Source organism: Chelonia mydas, chromosome 8 (assembly GCF_015237465.2).
Source record: "Chelonia mydas isolate rCheMyd1 chromosome 8, rCheMyd1.pri.v2, whole genome shotgun sequence".
Taxonomy (NCBI): Eukaryota; Metazoa; Chordata; order Testudines; family Cheloniidae; genus Chelonia; species Chelonia mydas.
The window spans coordinates 104,417,853-104,437,964 of record NC_057854.1 but is presented as its reverse complement, the minus strand read 5'-3'; the positions used below and the strand labels follow the sequence as shown (position 1 = coordinate 104,437,964).

Here is a 20,112-nt window from a genome sequence, read left to right as displayed (position 1 = left end):
AGAACGTGGCCTATTCCTGATGACTCTGGTGTCTGTATCAGCTGGGCTCCCATTGGCTGCTGACAGGCCAGGTGCCCCACCTGTGACCGCGGGGCGGAGGCTACGGGCCACCGTTGCCATGGCGCCAGCACGTGGGGACCTACCGTAGATGTACATGATGGAGACGCACATGATGCAGGAGATGATGACCAGGGAGAAGCTGGCGGCGTAATTGTCCATCAGCAGTAGCCAGTATATCCCAGCCTGGAGAGAACAGGGGTCAGAGTCAGATAGTCTGGGGACCGCCTTCCTCGCCTGGCACCGCTGCCGGGCACTGCCACCCCCACCTGGCACCACTGCTGGGCACCGCCTTCCTCACCTGGCACCACTGCCTGGCACTGCCTTCCCCGCCTGGCACCACTGCCTGGCACTGCCTTCCTCACCTGGCACCACTGCCTGGCACCGCCTTCCTCGCCTGGCACCGCTGCCGGGCACTGCCACCCCCACCTGGCACCACTGCCTGGCACTGCAATCCCTGCCTGGCACCACTGCCGGGCACCGCCTTCCTCACCTGGCACCGCTGCCGGGCACTGCCCCCCCACCTAGCACCACTGCCTGGCACCGCCTTCCCCGCCTGGCACCACTGCCTGGCACCGCCTTCCTCACCTGGCACCACTGCCGGGCACTGCCCCCCCACCTAGCACCACTGCCTGGCACCGCCTTCCCCGCCTGGCACCACTGCCTGGCACTGCCTTCCTCACCTGGCACCACTGCCTGGCACCGCCTTCCTCACCTGGCACCACTGCCGGGCACTGCCACCCCCACCTGGCACCACTGCCTGGCACTGCCTTCCTCACCTGGCACCACTGCCGGGCACTGCCACCCCCACCTGGCACCACTGCTGGGCACCGCCTTCCTCACCTGGCACCACTGCCTGGCACTGCCTTCCCCGCCTGGCACCACTGCCTGGCACTGCCTTCCTCACCTGGCACCACTGCCGGGCACTGCCACCCCCACCTGGCATCACTGCCTGGCACTGCAATCCCTGCCTGGCACCACTGCCTGGCACTGCAATCCCTGCCTGGCACCACTGCCGGGCACCGCCTTCCTCACCTGGCACCACTGCCTGGCATCGCCTTCCTCGCCTGGCACCGCTGCCGGGCACTGCCACCCCCACCTGGCACCACTGCTGGGCACCGCCTTCCTCACCTGGCACCACTGCCTGGCACTGCCTTCCCCACCTGGCACCACTGCCTGGCACTGCCTTCCTCACCTGGCACCACTGCCGGGCACTGCAATCCCTGCCTGGCACCACTGCCTGGCACTGCCTTCCTCACCTGGCACTGCTGCCGGGCACTGCCACCCCCACCTGGCACCACTGCCTGGCACCGCCTTCCCCACCTGGCACCCCTGCCTGGCACTGCCTTCCCCGCCTGGCACCACTGCCTGGCACTGCAATCCCTGCCTGGCACTGCTGCCTGGCACCACCTTCCCCACCTGGCACCACTGCCTGTCACTGCAATCCCTGCCTGGCACCACTGCCTGGCACTGCAATCTCCGCCTGGCACCACTGCCTGGCACTGCAATCCCTGCCTGGCACCACTGCCTGGCACCACCTTCCCCACCTGGCACCACTGCCTGGCACTGCAATCTCCGCCTGGCACCACTGCCTGGCACTGCAATCTCCGCCTGGCACCACTGCCTGGCACTGCAATCGCTGCCTGACACTGCAATCCCTGCCTGGCACTGCTGCCTGGCACCACCTTCCCTACCTGGTACCACTGCCTGGCACTGCCTTCCCCACCTGGCACCGCTGCCTGGCACTGCAATCCCTGCCTGGCACCGCTGCCTGGCACCACTATCCCTGCCTGTAATGGGCATCACCCCCTGGCACCACCATCCCCAATTGGCACTGCCACCCCCACCCAGCAATGCTGCCTGGCACTGCCATCCCTGCCTGGCACCACCACCCAGCACAGCCTTCCCCACCTGGCATGGGCACTGTTGCCTGGCACCACCATCTCCACTCAGCACCACCGCTGCCACCAGGCACCACTGTCATTGCCCAGCACTGCCATCCCCACCCAGCACGGCACCGGAATCACCATCCCTGCCAGGCATGTGTCTCGCCACCCAGCCCGGGCGTCGGCACAGGCATGGCCCTCTGGGAAGGGAGGGGAGGAGATGCAGAGGGCATACGATGGGGACCAGCTGGAGCTAGACGTTGCAAAGCGGAGCCAGCCTGCACACCCTGAACCTGGCAGGAGCCCGGCTGGCATCACCAACACCCCAAGTTCTGCTCGCTGCTTTCCATCAGCCAGGCTCGTCTCGCCCACTGCTTCAGTTCAGGCCTCAGGCCAGGCCCATGTCTCCGGCTCTCTCTCTCCTCACTGCCCAGCAGGGTCCATAACGCTACCACGCGGGGCCCATGGGTGGGGAGCAGACAGACCGAGGGGGCAGGAAGGAAGGGGGCTGGGAGAAGAGCCCCTGAGGCACTGGAGGGACGGGTCAAAGGGGGCTCAGCAGGGCGAGGCCTCTTGCTCCCCCCACAGGGCATTGGCGGGTGCCCTGGTGCCCATGCAGGGAGCCCCGCGCCCGTACCTGGGTGGTGAGTGGGACGCCCAGCAGGAAGCCCACCACGGCCATGCCCAGCGTCACAAACATCTTCCTGCGGATGATCCAGTCGTTCCCCACCTCGTCCACAATGGCCGTCACCAGCGTCTCCAGCAGGCAGAACTGGGCAGGGAGCCAGGGTCAGCCAGTGCCTGGCCTGGGCATGGTGCCCCGGCTCCTCAGGCTGCCCCCAGCCCCCCCCCAGCTGCCCCCAACTCCCCCGGCTCCTCAGGCTGCCCCCAGCCCCCCCCCCCGGCTGCCCCCAACTCCCCCGGCTCCTCAGGCTGCCCCCAGCCCCCCCCCCGGCTGCCCCCCAGATCCCCCAGCTCCTCACGCTGCCCCCCAGCCCCCCCCCAGCTGCCCCCAACTCCCCCGGCTCCTCACGCTGCCCCCAGCCCTCCCGGCTGCCTCCCAACTCCCCCGGCTCCTCACGCCGCCCCCAGCCCCCCTGGCTGCCCCCCAGCTCCCCCCGGCTGCCCCCCAACTCCCCCGGCTCCTCAGGCTGCCCCCCAGCCCCCCGGCCACCCCCAACTCCCCCGGCTCCTCACGCTGCCCCCCAGCCCCTCCAGCTTTCCAGGCTGCCCCCAGCGCCCTCGGCTACCACCCCCCAGCCCCTCCCCAACTGCCCTCAACCCCCTGTGCCCTTTCCATCCCCCTGGGACCCCTCCCCTCACCCCCACTGCCCTTCCCACCCCCCTGGCACCCCTCCGTGCACCTCCCTCTGCCCTCACCACCCCCAGGGGCCCCTCCCTGCATCCCCCTATGCCCTTCCCACCCCCTTGTGCCCCTTCCCCGCACCCCCTCTGCCCTTTCCATCCCCCTGGGGCCTCATCCTGCATCCCTCTCTGCCCTTTCCACCCCCTTAGGGCATCTCCCCACACCCCCTCTGCCCTTCCCACCTCCCTGGGGCCCCTCCCCTCACCCCCGCTGCCCTCCCCACCCCCTGCGGCCTCTTCCCTCCCCCCTCTGCCCTCCCCACCCCCCTGTGGCCTCTCCCCACCCCTCTGGCGCCCCCACCCCCTGGCGCCCCCCCGCTCTCCCCGCGCCCCAGGCCCTGGTACCTGCGTGCCCAGCCCCAGCAGGATGAGCATGAAGAAGAAGAGGATGGACCAGAGGGGCGAGATGGGCAGCAGCGTCAGGGCCTCGGGGTAGGCCACGAAGGCCAGGCCAGGCCCATGGTCGGCCACCTGGGAGACGTCCACGCCCAGGTGCTGGGCCATGAAGCCCAGGATGGAGAAGATGACGAAGCCGGCGTAGATGCTGGTGGCGCAGTTGGTGATGCTGATGATGATGCTGTCCCTGCAGGGCAGGCGGGTCAGAGAGCCGGGGGCTCGGTGCACCGGGGGGCGGGCACCTGGCCTGGCCGGCTGGGGAGGGCTGGGTGCAGTCAGGACGGGGGCTCAGCGCTGACAGAGCAGGGGGAGCGAGAAGGGGTGGGGGGCTCGGGTCACTGGGGTTGGGGAGAGAATTCACCTGGCAGAGGGTGGGGTCGGGGGAGGGGGGTGTGGCCTGGGGGGAACACAGCCAGGCAGAGGGAAGTGGGGGGTGCAGTGAGACCGCAGAGGTGGGAGTTGGGGGCATGGCTCAGCAGGGGGGTGAGAGTTAGGGGGGCATGGTCAGGTGGGGTGGGAGTCGGGGGGTGTGGCCCAGCAGGGGGGGTGGGAATTGGGACCTGGCTCAGCAGGGGGGTGGGAGTCGGGCGGTGTGGCCCAGCAGGGGGTGGGAGTCGGGGCCTGGCCCAGCAGGGGGGTGGGAGTCGGGCGGTGTGGCCCAGCAGGGGAGTGGGAGTCAGGGGCGTGGCCCAGCAGGGGAGTGGGAGTCGGGGGCGTGGCCTGGCCTGGGGTGGGAGTCGGGGGCGTGGCCCAGCAGGGGGGTGGGAGTCGGGTGGTGTGGCCCAGCAGTGGGTGGGAGTCAGGGGCGTGGCCCAGCAGGGGGTGGGAGTCAGGGGCGTGGCCCAGCAGGGGGGTGGGAGTCGGGGCCTGGCCCAGCAGGGGGGTGGGAGTCGGGGGCCTGGCCCAGCAGGGGGGTGGGAGTCGGGGGCGTGGCCTGGGCTGGGGTGGGAGTCGGGGGCGTGGCCTGGGCTGGGGTGGGAGTCGGGTGGTGTGGCCCAGCAGTGGGTGGGAGTCAGGGGCGTGGCCCAGCAGGGGGGTGGGAGTCAGGGGCGTGGCCCAGCAGGGGGTGGGAGTCAGGGGCGTGGCCTGGGCTGGGGTGGGAGTCGGCGGCGTGGCCTGGGCTGGGGTGGGAGTCGGGGGCGTGGCCTGGGCAGGCGTGGCTCACCTGTAGCAGTTGTTGTGGAACTTGTTGTAGGATGCCATGGTGATGAGCCCCCCCCAGGCGCAGCCCAGAGAGTAGAAGATCTGGGAGGCAGCGTCTCCCCAGACCTGGCAGACACAGAGATGTTACCACTGGCAGAGAGGGCACCGGGCTCTGCCCTACACAATGCCGTGGGGCAGGAGCCCAGCCCCGGGTCACCCTCACATCACACAGCCAGTGTTGGTAGCCGGAGACGGCCCAGGGCTGGGTAGTGGGGGGCTGCGGGTCGGGACCGAGGGGCGCTGGCAGCGCTGTGGGCCAGGGGCTGGGCTAGCAGGGGGCCTGGGGTCAGGCCCATGTGGGACCCAATGCTGCCTCCTCACGGCTCCTGTGTGGCCAAGAGTCTCTCCCTTCCCCTCCCGTCCGTCTGTGGGGCAGGGCGGGGGACCTGGTGACCACACTGGGGGCCGGGGGGCCGGGTGAGGCGTTCCTGGGGTGTTCACAGCCGGGCCTGAGCAAGGGAAGGATCCTGTGCCCCAGGGAGGGCAGGACCCCCTGCCCCGTGGGGACTGACACCGCACTGCGTGCTGGAAGGGCAGAGCGCCGCCCCCGGCTCAGACCCACCTTGGCATCCAGGATCTTGTCCCACTGGGGCGTCAGGTAGTACATGATCCCGGTGACGGCGCCCTCCAGGGTGATGCCACGCACAAAGAGGATGGTGAGCACCACGTAGGGGAAGGTGGCCGTGAAGTACACCACCTGGACGGACGGACAGACAGCCACGGCTCAGCCACGGCCCCCCACCCCCGTCCAGCCGGGCCAGGGAGCGAGGAGGGGCCCCCCATGGGCTCGGCCGGGGGCGCCATTTGAACCCACAATGGAGGCTGCCGGGAAGGCGGCTCAGCGAGCCCGGGGCCAGGAGGAGGGTGGGGCCGGGGGGAGCCCTGTGTGACGAAGGCGGGAGTTCTCGGTAATACCCGGAGGAGGGAGCTGTATGGCTCCGTGCCAGCCCCCTTGGCAGAGCGACCCATGGGGCGTCACGGATTCGTTTGCTCCCACGCTCGAGACAGAGGGCGTCAGCCGCGGGCCCGGCACACAAAGCGATCCCCACGACCGACGAGGCAGCCGGCCAGGGGATCGCAGCCTGGCGAACACGGGGGGGGGCAGGGTCTGTGGGACCTGCGGAGACGTGGGGCTCTGACCCAGCACTGCTAGAACCAAGGCGCGGGGACAGGGCGGCAGGTGCCACTCCTGCCAACCCAGCACTCCCGGTGCCAGGCCAGGTGGGTGCCAAACCCGGCCCGTTCGAAGAGGGCTGCCGGGGGGTCACGGAGCCCTCCGGAGCCTGAGAGTCTCCTCCAGGTGCCTGTGTCGGGGGGCTTGCTGCACAGAGCTGCACTGCGGAACGGGGGGGCTGGAGCCTGGAGGCGGTGGGGCCGCGGGGCTTGCCCTGGAGGAAGGGGGCAGGGCCCCTTGGGGGGCCAGTGCACTGAGGGTTCCTCCAAGGGCAGGGCTTAAATTCTCATTGAGTATTTCCTGGAGCCCCCCACCCCCACCCCTCAACATGCCATAAAAATTCTAGGGCCCAGTGGGTGGGGCTCCGGGCTCCGGGCTTCAGCTGCTGGGCTGGGCGGGGTGTGTGGGAGCTTGGGGCTTCAGCCCTGCAGGGCAGTGGGACGCCGGGCTTTAGCCATGGGGACGGGGGCAGGGGGGTGATGGGGCTAGTGGCTTCTGCCCCACGGGTAAGAAAATATTTCCTGGAGCTCTGCCCCACACAGCTCCGGCTGGACTGAAGCCCTCTCCAGGGGACAGTCAGAAAGCTGGGGTGTAGCACAGAGCCTGTGGGTCTGGGACCAGGCACAAGGGAAGAGGAGAGAAACATGGGGAGGGGAGGAGCCAGGCACAGGGAGGGGAGGAGCTATGGAGGGGGAGGAGCCAGGGTCAGGGAGGGGAGGAGCTATGGAGGGGGAGGAGCCAGGGTCAGGGAGGGGAGGAGCTATGGAGAGGGGAGGAGCCAGGCACAGGGAGGGGAGGAGCTATGGAGAGGGGAGGAGCCAGGCACAGGGAGGGGAGGAGCTATGGAGAGGGGAGGAGCCATGCCAGGGATGAGAGGAGCTATGGAGGGGTAGGAGCCAGGCTCAAGGAGGGGAGGAGCTATGGAGAGGGGAGGAGCCAGGCACGGGGAGGGGAGGAGCTATGGAGGGGGGAGGAGCCATGCCAGGGATGAGAGGAGCTATGGAGGGCGAGGAGCCAGGGTCAGGGAGGGGAGGAGCTATGGAGAGGGGAGGAGCCAAGCACAGGGAGGGGAGGAGCTATGGAGAGGGGAGGAGCCAGGCACGGGGAGGGGAGGAGCTATGGAGAGGGGAGGAGCCATGCCAGGGATGAGAGGAGCTATGGAGGGCGAGGAGCCAGGGTCAGGGAGGGGAGGAGCTATGGAGAGGGGAGGAGCCAAGCACAGGGAGGGGAGGAGCTATGGAGAGGGGAGGAGCCAGGCACGGGGAGGGGAGGAGCTATGGAGAGGGGAGGAGCCATGCCAGGGATGAGAGGAGCTATGGAGGGGGAGGAGCCAGGCACAGGGAGGAGAGGAGCCAGGCTCAGGGAGGGGAGGAGCTATGGAGAGGGGAGGAGCCAAGCACAGGGAGGGGAGGAGCTATGGAGAGGGGAGGAGCCAGGCACGGGGAGGGGAGGAGCTATGGAGAGGGGAGGAGCCATGCCAGGGATGAGAGGAGCTATGGAGGGGGAGGAGCCAGGCACAGGGAGGAGAGGAGCCAGGCTCAGGGAGGGGAGGAGCTATGGAGAGGGGAGGAGCTATGGAGGGGGAGGAGCCAGGCTCAGGGAGGGGAGGAGCTATGGAGGGGGAGGAGCCAGGCCCAGGGAGGGGAGGAGCTATGGAGGGGGAGGAGCCAGGCTCAGGGAGGGGAGGGGGAGGACAGACTCTACTTGCTTTTCCTGATGACTTGACGCCCTTGAAGAGGCAGAGGAAGACGATGACCCAGGAGATGCCCAGGCAGCCCAGCAGGGGGAGCCGCACCTCGCCCAGGTTCCCGATGTCGTCCGAGAGCTTCAGCACGTACCGCCTGCCCCACGGGGACACAGCGCGTGAGACGCCAGCTGCAGCCGTCTGCCCGCCCCCGCCCCGGAGCCCCACCCCTCTGCCCCGGAGCCCCACCCCTCTTCCCCAGAGCCCCACCCATCTGCCCCAGAGCTCCCCGCCTCTGCCCCGGAGCCCCACCCCTCTGCCCTGGAGCCTCAACTGTCTGCCCCAGAGCTCCCCGCCTCTGCCCCGGAGCCCCACCCCTCTGCCCCAGAGCCCTGCCTGTCTTCCCCAGAGCCCTACCCCTCTGCCCCAGAGCCCTGTCCCAGAGCCCCCCCTCTGCCCAAGAGCCCCACCCCTCTGCCCTGGAGCCCACCCTGTCTTCTCCAGAGCCCCACCCCTCTGCCCTGGAGCCCCCACTCTGTTCCAAAGCCCCGCCCCTCTTCTCTGGAGCCCCGTCCCTCTGCCCCAGAGCCCCACCCTGGACCTCTGCTCTGGCCACAGCAGCCCTGCCCCTCCCCCAGAGCCCCAGCCCTCTGCAATGGGGAGTGCAATCCCCTCTGCCCTAGGCAGTCAGGAGACCCTGACCCCCGTCCCCACTGCCAGCGGGGCCCGGGTTTCCCCTGTGCCTGGCGAGGCCAGGCTGGGCTCTGCCTCAGGGCCCCGTGGGGCTGGCACCTCCAGAACTCCTCGCTGGGGCTGGTGCGCTTGAGCGTGTGGTTGAGGAGCTGGGTGAGGTTGAGGGGGGGCGCGGCGGAACCGTTGGCGGCGTCCAGCACCCCGGAGCAGTCGGGCGTGTTCCAGGGGTTGGTGCAGTAGGTCCAGGGCAGCACCCGCGTCATGGAGGAGAAGAAGTAGTAGAAGGCAAGGCAGATCACCACGTTGTAGTAGATGCCAATGTACGTGGAGACCACCATCATGCCATAGCCCACGCCTGGGGGGACAGGCAGCACGTGAGGGGGGGGCAGACCTGGGGGGACGAGCATGTACGTGCCAGGGCGGAACAGGAGTGAGGGCAGGGTGAGTGTGCAAAACGAGTGGGGTGGTACCAGAGCAAGTATGTGTGTGTGCAAGTGTGCAACAATTGTGTTCACATATAAGTGTATATTAATGTGTGCAACAAGTGTGTGTCTGTGTGACAAAGTGGGACTGTTCTTAATGTTTGTTCTGAATAGTGTGGGGGTGCCTCAGTTTCCCTATGCAGTTCTTAAGTATCTAGGGGGTGGGATAAGGGTGTATGATCATTGCAGAGCCCGAGAGGGCAGGTGTGAGCTGGGGTCTGGACACAGACAATGGCCGACACCCTGTTTCCTGGCAACGGATGGCCTGGGCCCTTCCCCCCTGCAAGGTGAGAGCTAAAGGGTTGGAGAACAAAGGAATCCGGTGACCTCCTGGCCCGGGAAAGGGACAAAGCCCAGAGGAGGGGGGGCTGGAGAGAGTTTCAGTTTGGGGGCTGGCTGGGGACGTGGAGTGAAGGGCAGACGTGGTTGTCTGGCTCACTGCCCCCCAAAATGGACCCGGCTGAGGGGTCCTGTTCTCTGCACCTACAAGCTCTGTGTTAGACCATGTTCCTGTCGCCTAATAAACCTCTGTTTTACTGGCTGGCTGAGAGTCACGTCTGACTGCGGAGTTGGGGGTCAGGACCCTCTGGCTTCCCCACGACCCCGCCTGGGCGGACTCGCTGGGGGAAGCGCAGGGAGGGGCAGAGGATGCTGAATGCTCCGAGGTCAGACCCAGGAAGGTGGAGCCGGGTGAGCTGTGTGTCCTGCAGACAGGCTGCTCCCAGAGAGGAGACTTCCCCAGAGTCCTGCCTGGCTTCGTAGGGAGCAGTTCCAGAGCATTGCCCGGGGACTCCGTGACACATGCAAACACGTGTGTGCATATGCATGTACAAGAGTGTGTCAGAGCACGTGTGAACATACAGGTAAGTATGCAATGAGGCTGTTCAGAGATGAGTGTGTTTGTGTACAGCAGTGAATGTGTGAGTGTGTGCATGTGAATGGACAGGCTGGGTGTGTTTACAGGGTCAAGGGTGTAAGAAAGTGTACACATGAGCATGCAATAAGAGTGTATGCACAGGTGAGTGTGCAGGTTGAGTGTACAGGAGCAAGCGTGCCAAAGTGTGTGCAGCCTGTGGGCGTGTTGGTGCATGAGAGGGAACACACGTGCACATGTTGATGGCGTAGGAGAGCATGGAGGAGCGTGAATGGGTGTGTGCAAACCTGAGCCTGTGCTCCCAAGAGCGTCTGAGGGCAGGTGCGTGAGCATGAGGAGGGCTGGGCATGAGCGTGCACATGGCCAGGCATAAGTGTGCATGGGGGGCATGAGCGTGTGCAGGGCTGGGTGTGAGCGTGTGCAGGGGTGGGTGTGAGTGTGCGCAGGGCCAGGGGTGAGCGTGCACTGGGGGGCATGAGTGTGCACAGGGTGAGCATAAGCATGCACAGAGTGGTTGAGAGCATGCACTGGGCAGGGCATTAGTGTGCAGGACTGGGCATGAGTGTGTGCAGGGTGGTTGTGAGCATGCACAGGGCAGGCATGAGCGTGCTCAGGGTGAGCATGCAGAGGTCAGGTGTGAGCAGACATAAGTGTGCACAGGTTGGGTGTGAGCATGGGCAGGGTGGGCATGAGTGCACTGGGGTGTACAAAGAGCAGGCATGAGTGTTCACTGGGTGGACATAAGTATGCACAGTCTGGGCATGAGAGTGTACTGGGTGGGCGTGAGGATGCACAGTCTGGGCGTGAGCATCCACAGTCTGGGCGTGAGTGTGCACAGGGCAGGTGCAAGCGTGCACAGGGCAGGCATGAGCGTGCACAGTCTCGGCGTGAGCATGCTCAGTCTGGGTGCAAGCGTGCACAGAGCAGGCGTGAGCGTGCCCAGGGTGTGGGTGAGTGTGCACAGGGCAGGTGTGAGCATGCAGAGTCTGGGCGTGAGTGTGCGCTGGGCGGGTGTAAGTGTGCACAGGGCAGGCGTGAGCGCCCTCTCACCTTTGAACATGGGGCTGATCCTCCAGACGCCCAGGCAGCCCTGGCTGGCGAACTGGCCGAAGGAGAGCTCCATGAAGAAGAGGGGGATGCCGCAGAAAACCAGCATGATGAAGTAGGGGAACATGAAGGCTCCTGGCGGGAGGCGCAGAGAGGTGAGGGCGGGGCAGGGGCAGGGGCAGGGCCAGGGCGGGCTGGGGCCCGTTGCCCTCTGGCCCTGAGAGCCAGCCCTGGCCTGCAATACCAGCCCCCCTGCTGACCCGCCTGCCTCCCACGGCCCAGCGCCCCCTGCTGACCCCACCCTGCTCCCCGCAGCCCAGCGCCCCCCTGCTGACCCCTCCCGCAGCCCAGCACCCCCGACAGCCCAGCGCCCCCTGCTGACCCCACCCTGCTCCCCGCAGCCCAGCACCCCCCTGCTGACCCCGCCCGCTCCCCGTAGTCCAGCACCCCCCTGCTGACCCCACCCTGCTCCCCGCAGCCCAGCGCCCCCCTGCTGACCCGCCTGCCTCCCACGGCCCAGCGTCCCCCTGCTGACCCCGCCCGCTCCCCATAGCCCAGCGCCCCCTGCTGACCCCTCCCGCAGCCCAGCACCCCCGACAGCCCAGCGCCCCCTGCTGACCCCGCCCTGCTCCCCGCAGCCCAGCGCCCCCCTGCTGACCCCGCCCGCTCCCCGCAGCCCAGCGCCCCCCTGCTGACCCCACCCTGCTCCCCGCAGCCCAGCGCCCCCCTGCTGACCCCGCCCGCTCCCCGTAGTCCAGCGCCCCCCTGCTGACCCCTCCCGCAGCCCAGCACCCCCGACAGCCCAGCGCCCCCCTGCTGACCCCGCCCTGCTCCCCGCAGCCCAGCGCCCCCCTGCTGACCCCGCCCGCTCCCCGCAGCCCAGCGCCCCCCTGCTGACCCCACCCTGCTCCCCGCAGCCCAGCGCCCCCCTGCTGACCCCGCCCGCTCCCCGTAGTCCAGCACCCCCCTGCTGACCCCTGCCCACACCCCGCAGCCCAGCGCCCCCCTGCTGACCCCGTCTGCTCCCTGTAGCCCAGCGCCCCTCACTGCCCAGCGCCCCCTGCTGACCCCACCCTGCTCCCTGCAGCCCAGCGCCCCCCTGCTGACCCCTCCTGCAGCCCAGCACCCCCCACAGCCCAGTGGCCCCTGCCCACACCCTGTAGCCCAGCACCCCCCGCAGCCCAGCGCCCCCCTGCTGACCCCGCCTGCTCCCCGCAGCCCAGCGCCCCCCGCAGCCCAGTGCCCCCCTGCTGATCCCGCCCACTCCCCATAGCCCAGCACCCCCCGCAGCCCAGCGCCCCCCTGCTGACCCCGTCTGCTCCCTGTAGCCCAGCACCTCTCGCAGCCCAGCACCCCCTGCTGACCCCACCCTGCTCCCTGCAGCCCAGCGCCCCCCTGCTGACCCCGCCCGCTCCCCATAGCCCAGCGCCCCCTGCTGACCCCACCCTGCTCCCCGCAGCCCAGCGCCCCCTGCTGACCCCACCCTGCTCCCCGCAGCCCAGCGCCCCCCTGCTGACCCCGCCCGCTCCCCGTAGTCCAGCACCCCCCTGCTGACCCCGTCTGCTCCCTGTAGCCCAGCGCCCCTCGCTGCCCAGCGCCCCCTGCTGACCCCACCCTGCTCCCCGCAGCCCAGCGCCCCCCTGCTGACCCCTCCCGCAGCCCAGCACCCCCGACAGCCCAGCGCCCCCTGCTGACCCCACCCTGCTCCCCGCAGCCCAGCGCCCCCCTGCTGACCCCTCCCGCAGCCCAGCACCCCCGACAGCCCAGTGGCCCCTGCTGACCCCACCCTGCTCCCCGCAGCCCAGCGCCCCCCTGCTGACCCCGCCCGCTCCCCGTAGTCCAGCACCCCCCTGCTGACCCCGCCCTGCTCCCTGCAGCCCAGCGCCCCCCTGCTGACCCCGCCCGCAGCCCAGCACCCCCGACAGCCCAGTGGCCCCTGCTGACCCCACCCTGCTCCCCGCAGCCCAGCGCCCCCCTGCTGACCCCGCCCGCAGCCCAGCACCCCCGACAGCCCAGTGGCCCCTGCTGACCCCACCCTGCTCCCCGCAGCCCAGCGCCCCCCTGCTGACCCCACCCTGCTCCCCGCAGCCCAGCGCCCCCCTGCTGACCCCGCCCGCCTCCCACAGCCCAGCGCCCCCTGCTGACCCCGCCTGCTCCCCGTAGTCCAGCACCCCCCTGCTGACCCCGTCTGCTCCCTGTAGCCCAGCGCCCCCCTGCTGACCCCGCCCGCTCCCCGTAGTCCAGCACCCCCCTGCTGACCCCTGCCCACACCCCGCAGCCCAGCGCCCCCCTGCTGACCCCGTCTGCTCCCTGTAGCCCAGCGCCCCTCGCTGCCCAGCGCCCCCTGCTGACCCCACCCTGCTCCCCGCAGCCCAGCGCCCCCCTGCTGACCCCTCCTGCAGCCCAGCACCCCCCACAGCCCAGTGGCCCCTGCCCACACCCTGTAGCCCAGCACCCCCCGCAGCCCAGCGCCCCCCTGCTGACCCCGCCTGCTCCCCGCAGCCCAGCGCCCCCCTGCTGACCCCACCCTGCTCCCCGCAGCCCAGCGCCCCCCTGCTGACCCCGCCCGCAGCCCAGCACCCCCGACAGCCCAGTGGCCCCTGCTGACCCCACCCTGCTCCCCGCAGCCCAGCGCCCCCCTGCTGACCCCGCCCGCAGCCCAGCACCCCCGCAGCCCAGCGCCCCCTGCTGACCCCACCCTGCTCCCCGCAGCCCAGCGCCCCCCTGCTGACCCCGCCCGCTCCCCGTAGTCCAGCACCCCCCTGCTGACCCCTGCCCACACCCCGCAGCCCAGCGCCCCCCTGCTGACCCCGTCTGCTCCCTGTAGCCCAGCGCCCCTCGCTGCCCAGCGCCCCCTGCTGACCCCACCCTGCTCCCTGCAGCCCAGCGCCCCCCTGCTGACCCCTCCTGCAGCCCAGCACCCCCCACAGCCCAGTGGCCCCTGCCCACACCCTGTAGCCCAGCACCCCCCGCAGTCCAGCGCCCCCCTGCTGACCCCGCCTGCTCCCCGCAGCCCAGCGCCCCCCTGCTGATCCCGCCCACTCCCCATAGCCCAGCACCCCCCGCAGCCCAGCGCCCCCCTGCTGACCCCGTCTGCTCCCTGTAGCCCAGCGCCCCTCGCAGCCCAGCACCCCCTGCTGACCCCACCCTGCTCCCTGCAGCCCAGTGCCCCCCTGCTGACCCCTCCCGCAGCCCAGCACCCCCCGCAGCCCAGCGCCCCCCTGCTGACCCCTCCCGCAGCCCAGCACCCCCGACAGCCCAGTGGCCCCTGCTGACCCCACCCTGCTCCCCGCAGCCCAGCGCCCCCCTGCTGACCCCGCCCGCTCCCCGTAGCCCAGCGCCCCCCTGCTGACCCCTGCCCACACCCCGCAGCCCAGCGCCCCCCTGCTGACCCCGTCTGCTCCCTGTAGCCCAGCGCCCCTCGCTGCCCAGCGCCCCCTGCTGACCCCACCCTGCTCCCCGCAGCCCAGCGCCCCCCTGCTGACCCCGTCTGCTCCCTGTAGCCCAGCACCCCTCGCAGCCCAGCGCCCCCTGCTGACCCCACCCTGCTCCCCGCAGCCCAGCGCCCCCCTGCTGACCCCTCCCGCAGCCCAGCACCCCCGACAGCCCAGTGGCCCCTGCTGACCCCACCCTGCTCCCCGCAGCCCAGCGCCCCCCTGCTGACCCCGCCCGCTCCCCGTAGTCCAGCACCCCCCTGCTGACCCCTGCCCACACCCCGCAGCCCAGCGCCCCCCTGCTGACCCCGTCTGCTCCCTGTAGCCCAGTGCCCCTCGCTGCCCAGCGCCCCCTGCTGACCCCACCCTGCTCCCTGCAGCCCAGCGCCCCCCTGCTGACCCCTCCTGCAGCCCAGCACCCCCCACAGCCCAGTGGCCCCTGCCCACACCCTGTAGCCCAGCACCCCCCGCAGCCCAGCGCCCCCCTGCTGACCCCGCCTGCTCCCCGCAGCCCAGCGCCCCCCTGCTGATCCCGCCCACTCCCCATAGCCCAGCACCCCCCACAGCCCAGCGCCCCCCTGCTGACCCCGTCTGCTCCCTGTAGCCCAGCGCCCCTCGCAGCCCAGCACCCCCTGCTGACCCCACCCTGCTCCCTGCAGCCCAGTGCCCCCCTGCTGACCCCTCCCGCAGCCCAGCACCCCCCACAGCCCAGTGGCCCCTGCTGACCCCACCCTGCTCCCCGCAGCCCAGCGCCCCCCTGCTGACCCCGCCCGCCTCCCACAGCCCAGCGCCCCCTGCTGACCCCGTCTGCTCCCTGTAGCCCAGCGCCCCTCGCTGCCCAGCGCCCCCTGCTGACCCCACCCTGCTCCCTGCAGCCCAGCGCCCCCCTGCTGACCCCTCCTGCAGCCCAGCACCCCCCACAGCCCAGTGGCCCCTGCCCACACCCTGTAGCCCAGCACCCCCCGCAGCCCAGCGCCCCCCTGCTGACCCCGCCTGCTCCCCGCAGCCCAGCGCCCCCCTGCTGATCCCGCCCACTCCCCATAGCCCAGCACCCCCCGCAGCCCAGCGCCCCCCTGCTGACCCCGTCTGCTCCCTGTAGCCCAGCACCTCTCGCAGCCCAGCACCCCCTGCTGACCCCACCCTGCTCCCTGCAGCCCAGCGCCCCCCTGCTGACCCCTCCCGCAGCCCAGCACCCCCCACAGCCCAGTGGCCCCTGCTGACCCCACCCTGCTCCCCGCAGCCCAGCGCCCCCCTGCTGACCCCGCCCGCCTCCCACAGCCCAGCGCCCCCTGCTGACCCCGCCTGCTCCCTGTAGCCCAGCGCCCCTCGCAGCCCAGCGCCCCCCTGCTGACCCCCGCCTGCTCCCCGCAGCCCAGTGCCCCCTGCTGACCCCCGCAGCCCAGCGCCCCCTGCTGACCCCACCCTCCTCCCCGCAGCCCAGCGCCCCCCTGCTGACCCCACCCACTCCTGCTGCCAGGCCGCACTGGGGCACGCACCTCCCCCATTGCGGTAGCAGAGGTAGGGGAAGCGCCACACGTTGCCCAGCCCCACGGCGTAGCCCACGCTCGTCAGCACAAACTCAATCTGGTTGGTCCAGTTGCCCCGTTTCACGTTCTCGTCTCTCTTGGTCACCTCCCCAGGGACGGCGCCGTTCTGCGGAGAGAGGGGGCAGGTGCCATTAGCAATGGGGTGCCCCCCAGGGCCCTGCCCAGCTGGAAGCAGCCCCCCCATGGGAGAAAATGGGGGAGGGGAGATACTGCGCTACGCAGCCAGCTTCCCCCCTATCCCGGCCCCCGTGGCTGCTCCAATCCTCCTCCCTGGATGCGGGGGCCCCCAGCCCTGCAGGGATGGGGGAGGACCCCAGCCCCTGTAGGGAGGAGGAGGGGGACCCCGGCTCTGCAGAGAGGGGGCAGGGGAGGGGGACTCCAGCCCCTGCAGGGGGAGGAGGCAGTGGGTCCCCAGCTGTGCCCCCTGCCCCCCGCCCCTGCTGCAGGGAAGCTGGAGTCTGCGACTCATACAAAGCAGGGCTGAGCCGAGGCAGCACAAAGCCGCCTCTGTTCCCACGGTCCCCCCGCCCCCCGGCCCGCCTGCGGGGCCGCGCTGGGCAGCCGGAGCCTCCGGCACAGTGAGCCTAGAGCCGCGGGGGGAGGGGATTGACCCCCCAGCCCCCACCACATCCACAGGTGGGTGGCAAAGTGACACCCCCAAGGGTGGGGACAGCAGCAGTGCCAGAAAGCTGGCACTGGGGGGCTGGGGGCCAGGACTCCTGGGTTCCCACCCCAGCTCAGGGAACAGGATCTAGGGCAGGGGCTCTCAGCTTTGCCAGGCTCCTGTACCCCTTGCAGGGGCTGAGGTGTGTGGCGCCCCCCAAGTTACACCTCACTTAAAAACCACTTGATCCAGACTCAGACAGGAAACTACAGACATGCCCCAGCTGCTGGTACTGGACCATTTCCTCCATTCTCCTGGTACCAAATCAGGAGAAATCAATGGGCTGGAATATAACACTGGCCTTGTGTGTCAGTGTGTAGCACACCCAGCACTAGGCACAGCTCCCTGACTGTGCAACTGCAGCTTGTACTGACTCGGTTGGTGCTTCTCATTGGCCCAGGCAAATCCCTTCCCCCCAGAAGAGCTCGGGGCCCCCCGGGGTACATGCATCCCTGGCTGAGACCCACTGCGCCATGGGAAAGTGTCTCCCCCGTCTTCTCGTGCTGGGAGACAAGAGCCCCGACCTCCCTTCTCCGGCCCGGTCAGCAGGGCCGTGGGTCTCAACCTGGGGTACCCCTGGGGCACGCAGAGGTCCTGCAGGGGGCATGTCAACTCATCTAGGTCAGTGTTTCTCATGCTGGGGTTGTGACCCCCAGGGGGGTTACAGGGCAGGTTTAGGGGGCTGGCATTAAGGGGCAAGTGCACGGGGCCCCACAGGGGGAAGTGCACTGTTCTTAATGTTTCTTCTGAATAGTGTGGGGGTGCCTCAGTTTCCCCTATGCAGTTCTTAAGTATCTAGGTGGCGGGGTAAGGGTGTATGATCGTTGCAGAGCCCTAGAGGGCAGGTGTGGGCAGGGGTCTGGACACAGAGAATGGCCGACACCCTGTTTCCTGGCCACTGATGGCCTGGGCCCTTCCCCCCTGCAAGGTGAGAGCTAAAGGGTTGGAGAACAAAGGAATCAGGTGCCCTCCTGGCCCGGGAAAGGGACAAAGCCCAGAGGAGGAGGGGCTGAGGGGAGTTTCAGTTGGGGGCTGGCTGGAGACATGGAGTGAAGGGCAGATGTGGTTGTCTGGCTCACTGCCCCCCAGAATGGACCCAGCTGAGGGGTCCTGTTCTCTGCACCTACAAGCTCTGTTTTAGACCGTGTTCCTGTTGTCTAATAAACCTTCTGTTTTACTGGCTGGCTGAGAGTCACGTCTGACTGCGGAGTTGGGGGGCAGGACCCTCTGGCTTCCCCAGGACGCCGCCAGAGTGGACTTGCTGTGGGAAGCACACGGAGGGGCAGAGAAGGCTGAATGCTCCGAGGTCAGACCCAGGAAGGTGGAAGCCGTGTGAGCTTCTTGTCCTGGAGACAGTCTGCTCCCCGAGAAAGAAGAATCCTGCCTGGCTTCGTAGGGAGCAGTTCCAGAGTATCGCCCGGGGACTCCGTCACAACTGGTGGCAGAAGTGGGATCTACTGCACCCCGTGGGTGGTGCTTCCTGCAGTAAGTGACTGGGGAGCAGTAAAACGAAGGGGGATTGACGAGGACCAGGCTTGCTGAAGGCTCAGAGAGGAGCGGTTTCGGGGGGCGGTTAACCCCTGGGAGTGTGTGACCAGCGAGAAGGACTGTGCAGTAATGGGGTCCCCTTGGGGACTGCAGTGAGCAGTCTCAGGGGCTGAGGAGCCTGTGGCTTGGCCCTGGGAGAGAGGAGGACTTTTGCAGTAACAGGGTCCCCCGGGGGATTGCAGCGAGCGGTCCCAGGGGCGGAGGAGTCTGCAGCTCGACCCTGGCAAAGAGGGGGTGACCTCGAGAAGGGCTGGCACACTAGGGGTTCTCCCTGGAAACCATGGGGAGCTGAGAGCACACAGGCCTGTGAGTCCACAACAACTTGGGAACAGCGGAGTGATGGCCCGTCACTGTCTCCTTAAGAAGGACATTGTAACCCTGTGCAGAAAGAGAGGGTTGCACAGGGGAAAGTTCACCAGAGCACAGTTCATCGTGCAGCTGGAGGAGGATGACCGCTCTAAGGGACAGATTCCTGACCCCAAAGGGGGCTATAGCAGGATCTGGGAGCAGCTGGAGTGGGAGCCAGGCATCCCCAAGACTCCTGTCCACAACCAGACGGGGGTCTTCACGATCGGGTTCCCCATCGGGGGATCGGAGACAGACGGGATTGGAGCTGAGTCCCAGAGAGCGAGAGGACTGTGGGAGACAGCGAGAGCCCGAGAAAGAGCTGCAGAAGCAGCAGCAGCATGAACTGGCGGTGGGGGAGCGGAGAGGCCTAAGGGACCTCCCAAGGGTGAGTGGGGACAGACCCCGGGGGGCCAGTTCCGCAGGGAACCTCGAGACTGAATTGCTGCCCCTGGTTAAGGAAGGGGGGGATGTGGATTCCCACCCCACTGCCTTTGAGCAGGCTGGCGATTTGAACCAGGGGGACCCTGCAGAAAAGCCCCGGTGTCTAGCTCCCTTGCTGGGTCCCAAGGCCACAGACTCCGTCAGCCAGATGGGTGGGGAGGTGGACAGGCTCCCACTCCTGACCCCAACCTATATGTCTGTGTGGAGTTTCCTGGGTCCAGGCCCCTCGGACCCCCAGTGGGAGTGGAAGGTGATGGTCAATGGGGAGACATTCCTGGGGTTTCAGAGTAGCAGCCGTGTTAGTCTGTATTCGCAAAAAGAAAAGGAGGACTTGTGGCACCTTAGAGACTAACCAATGTATTTGAACATAAGCTTTCATGAGCTACAGCTCACTTCATCGGATGCATTCAGTGGAAAATACAGTGGGGAGATTTATATACACAGAGAACATGAAACAATGGGTGTGACCATACACACTGTAAAGAGAGTGATCAGGTAAGGTGAGCTATTACCAGCAGGAGAGCAGGGGCGGCGGGAGGGGGGGGTGGGGGGGGGACCTTTTTTCATGATAATCAAGGTGGGCCATTTCCAGCAGTTGACAAGAAAGTTTGAGGAACAGCGGGGCGGGGGGGATGGGGAATAAACATGGGGAAATAGTTTTACTTTGTTGTAATGACACATCCACTCCCAGTCTTTATTCAAGCCTAATGTAATGGTGTCCAGTTTGCAAATTAATTCCAATTCAGCAGTCTCTCGTTGGAGTCTGGTTTTGAAGTTTTGTTGTTGAAGAATTGCCACTTTTAGGTCTGTAATCGCGTGACCAGAGAGATTGAAGTGTTCTCTGACTGGTTTTTGAATGTTATAATTCTTGACATCTGATTTGTGTCCATTTATTCTTTTAGAATCATAGAATCATAGAATCATAGAATATCAGGGTTGGAAGGGACCCCAGAAGGTCATCTAGTCCAACCCCCTGCTCGAAGCAGGACCAAGTCCCAGTTAAATCATCCCAGCCAGGGCTTTGTCAAGCCTGACCTTAAAAACCTCTAAGGAAGGAGATTCTACCACCTCCCTAGGTAACGCATTCCAGTGTTTCACCACCCTCTTAGTGAAAAAGTTTTTCCTAATATCCAATCTAAACCTCCCCCATTGCAACTTGAGACCATTACTCCTCGTTCTGTCATCTGCTACCATTGAGAACAGTCTAGAGCCATCCTCTTTGGAACCCCCTTTCAGGTAGCTGAAAGCAGCTATCAAATCCCCCCTCAT

The 20,112-nt window shown here is 67.8% G+C and overlaps 1 protein-coding gene across 3 annotated transcripts in view; it reads right to left on the bottom strand.

Annotated features, from left to right (window-relative positions):
• SLC6A9 (solute carrier family 6 member 9) overlaps positions 1 to 20,112 on the bottom strand; it is a 59,487-nt gene that overhangs the window by 7,760 nt on the left and 31,615 nt on the right. For all 3 annotated transcript variants that reach the window (XM_037906864.2, XM_037906862.2, XM_037906863.2), the window contains exons 3-11: positions 15,792 to 15,948; positions 10,865 to 10,996; positions 8,558 to 8,813; positions 7,790 to 7,922; positions 5,470 to 5,604; positions 4,870 to 4,973; positions 3,654 to 3,891; positions 2,581 to 2,715; positions 144 to 243 (exon numbers count right to left, since the gene is read on the bottom strand). In XM_037906864.2, the coding sequence (XP_037762792.1) occupies positions 144 to 243; positions 2,581 to 2,715; positions 3,654 to 3,891; positions 4,870 to 4,973; positions 5,470 to 5,604; positions 7,790 to 7,922; positions 8,558 to 8,813; positions 10,865 to 10,996; positions 15,792 to 15,948 (1,390 nt within the window). The remainder of the gene's footprint in view (positions 1 to 143; positions 244 to 2,580; positions 2,716 to 3,653; positions 3,892 to 4,869; positions 4,974 to 5,469; positions 5,605 to 7,789; positions 7,923 to 8,557; positions 8,814 to 10,864; positions 10,997 to 15,791; positions 15,949 to 20,112) is intronic.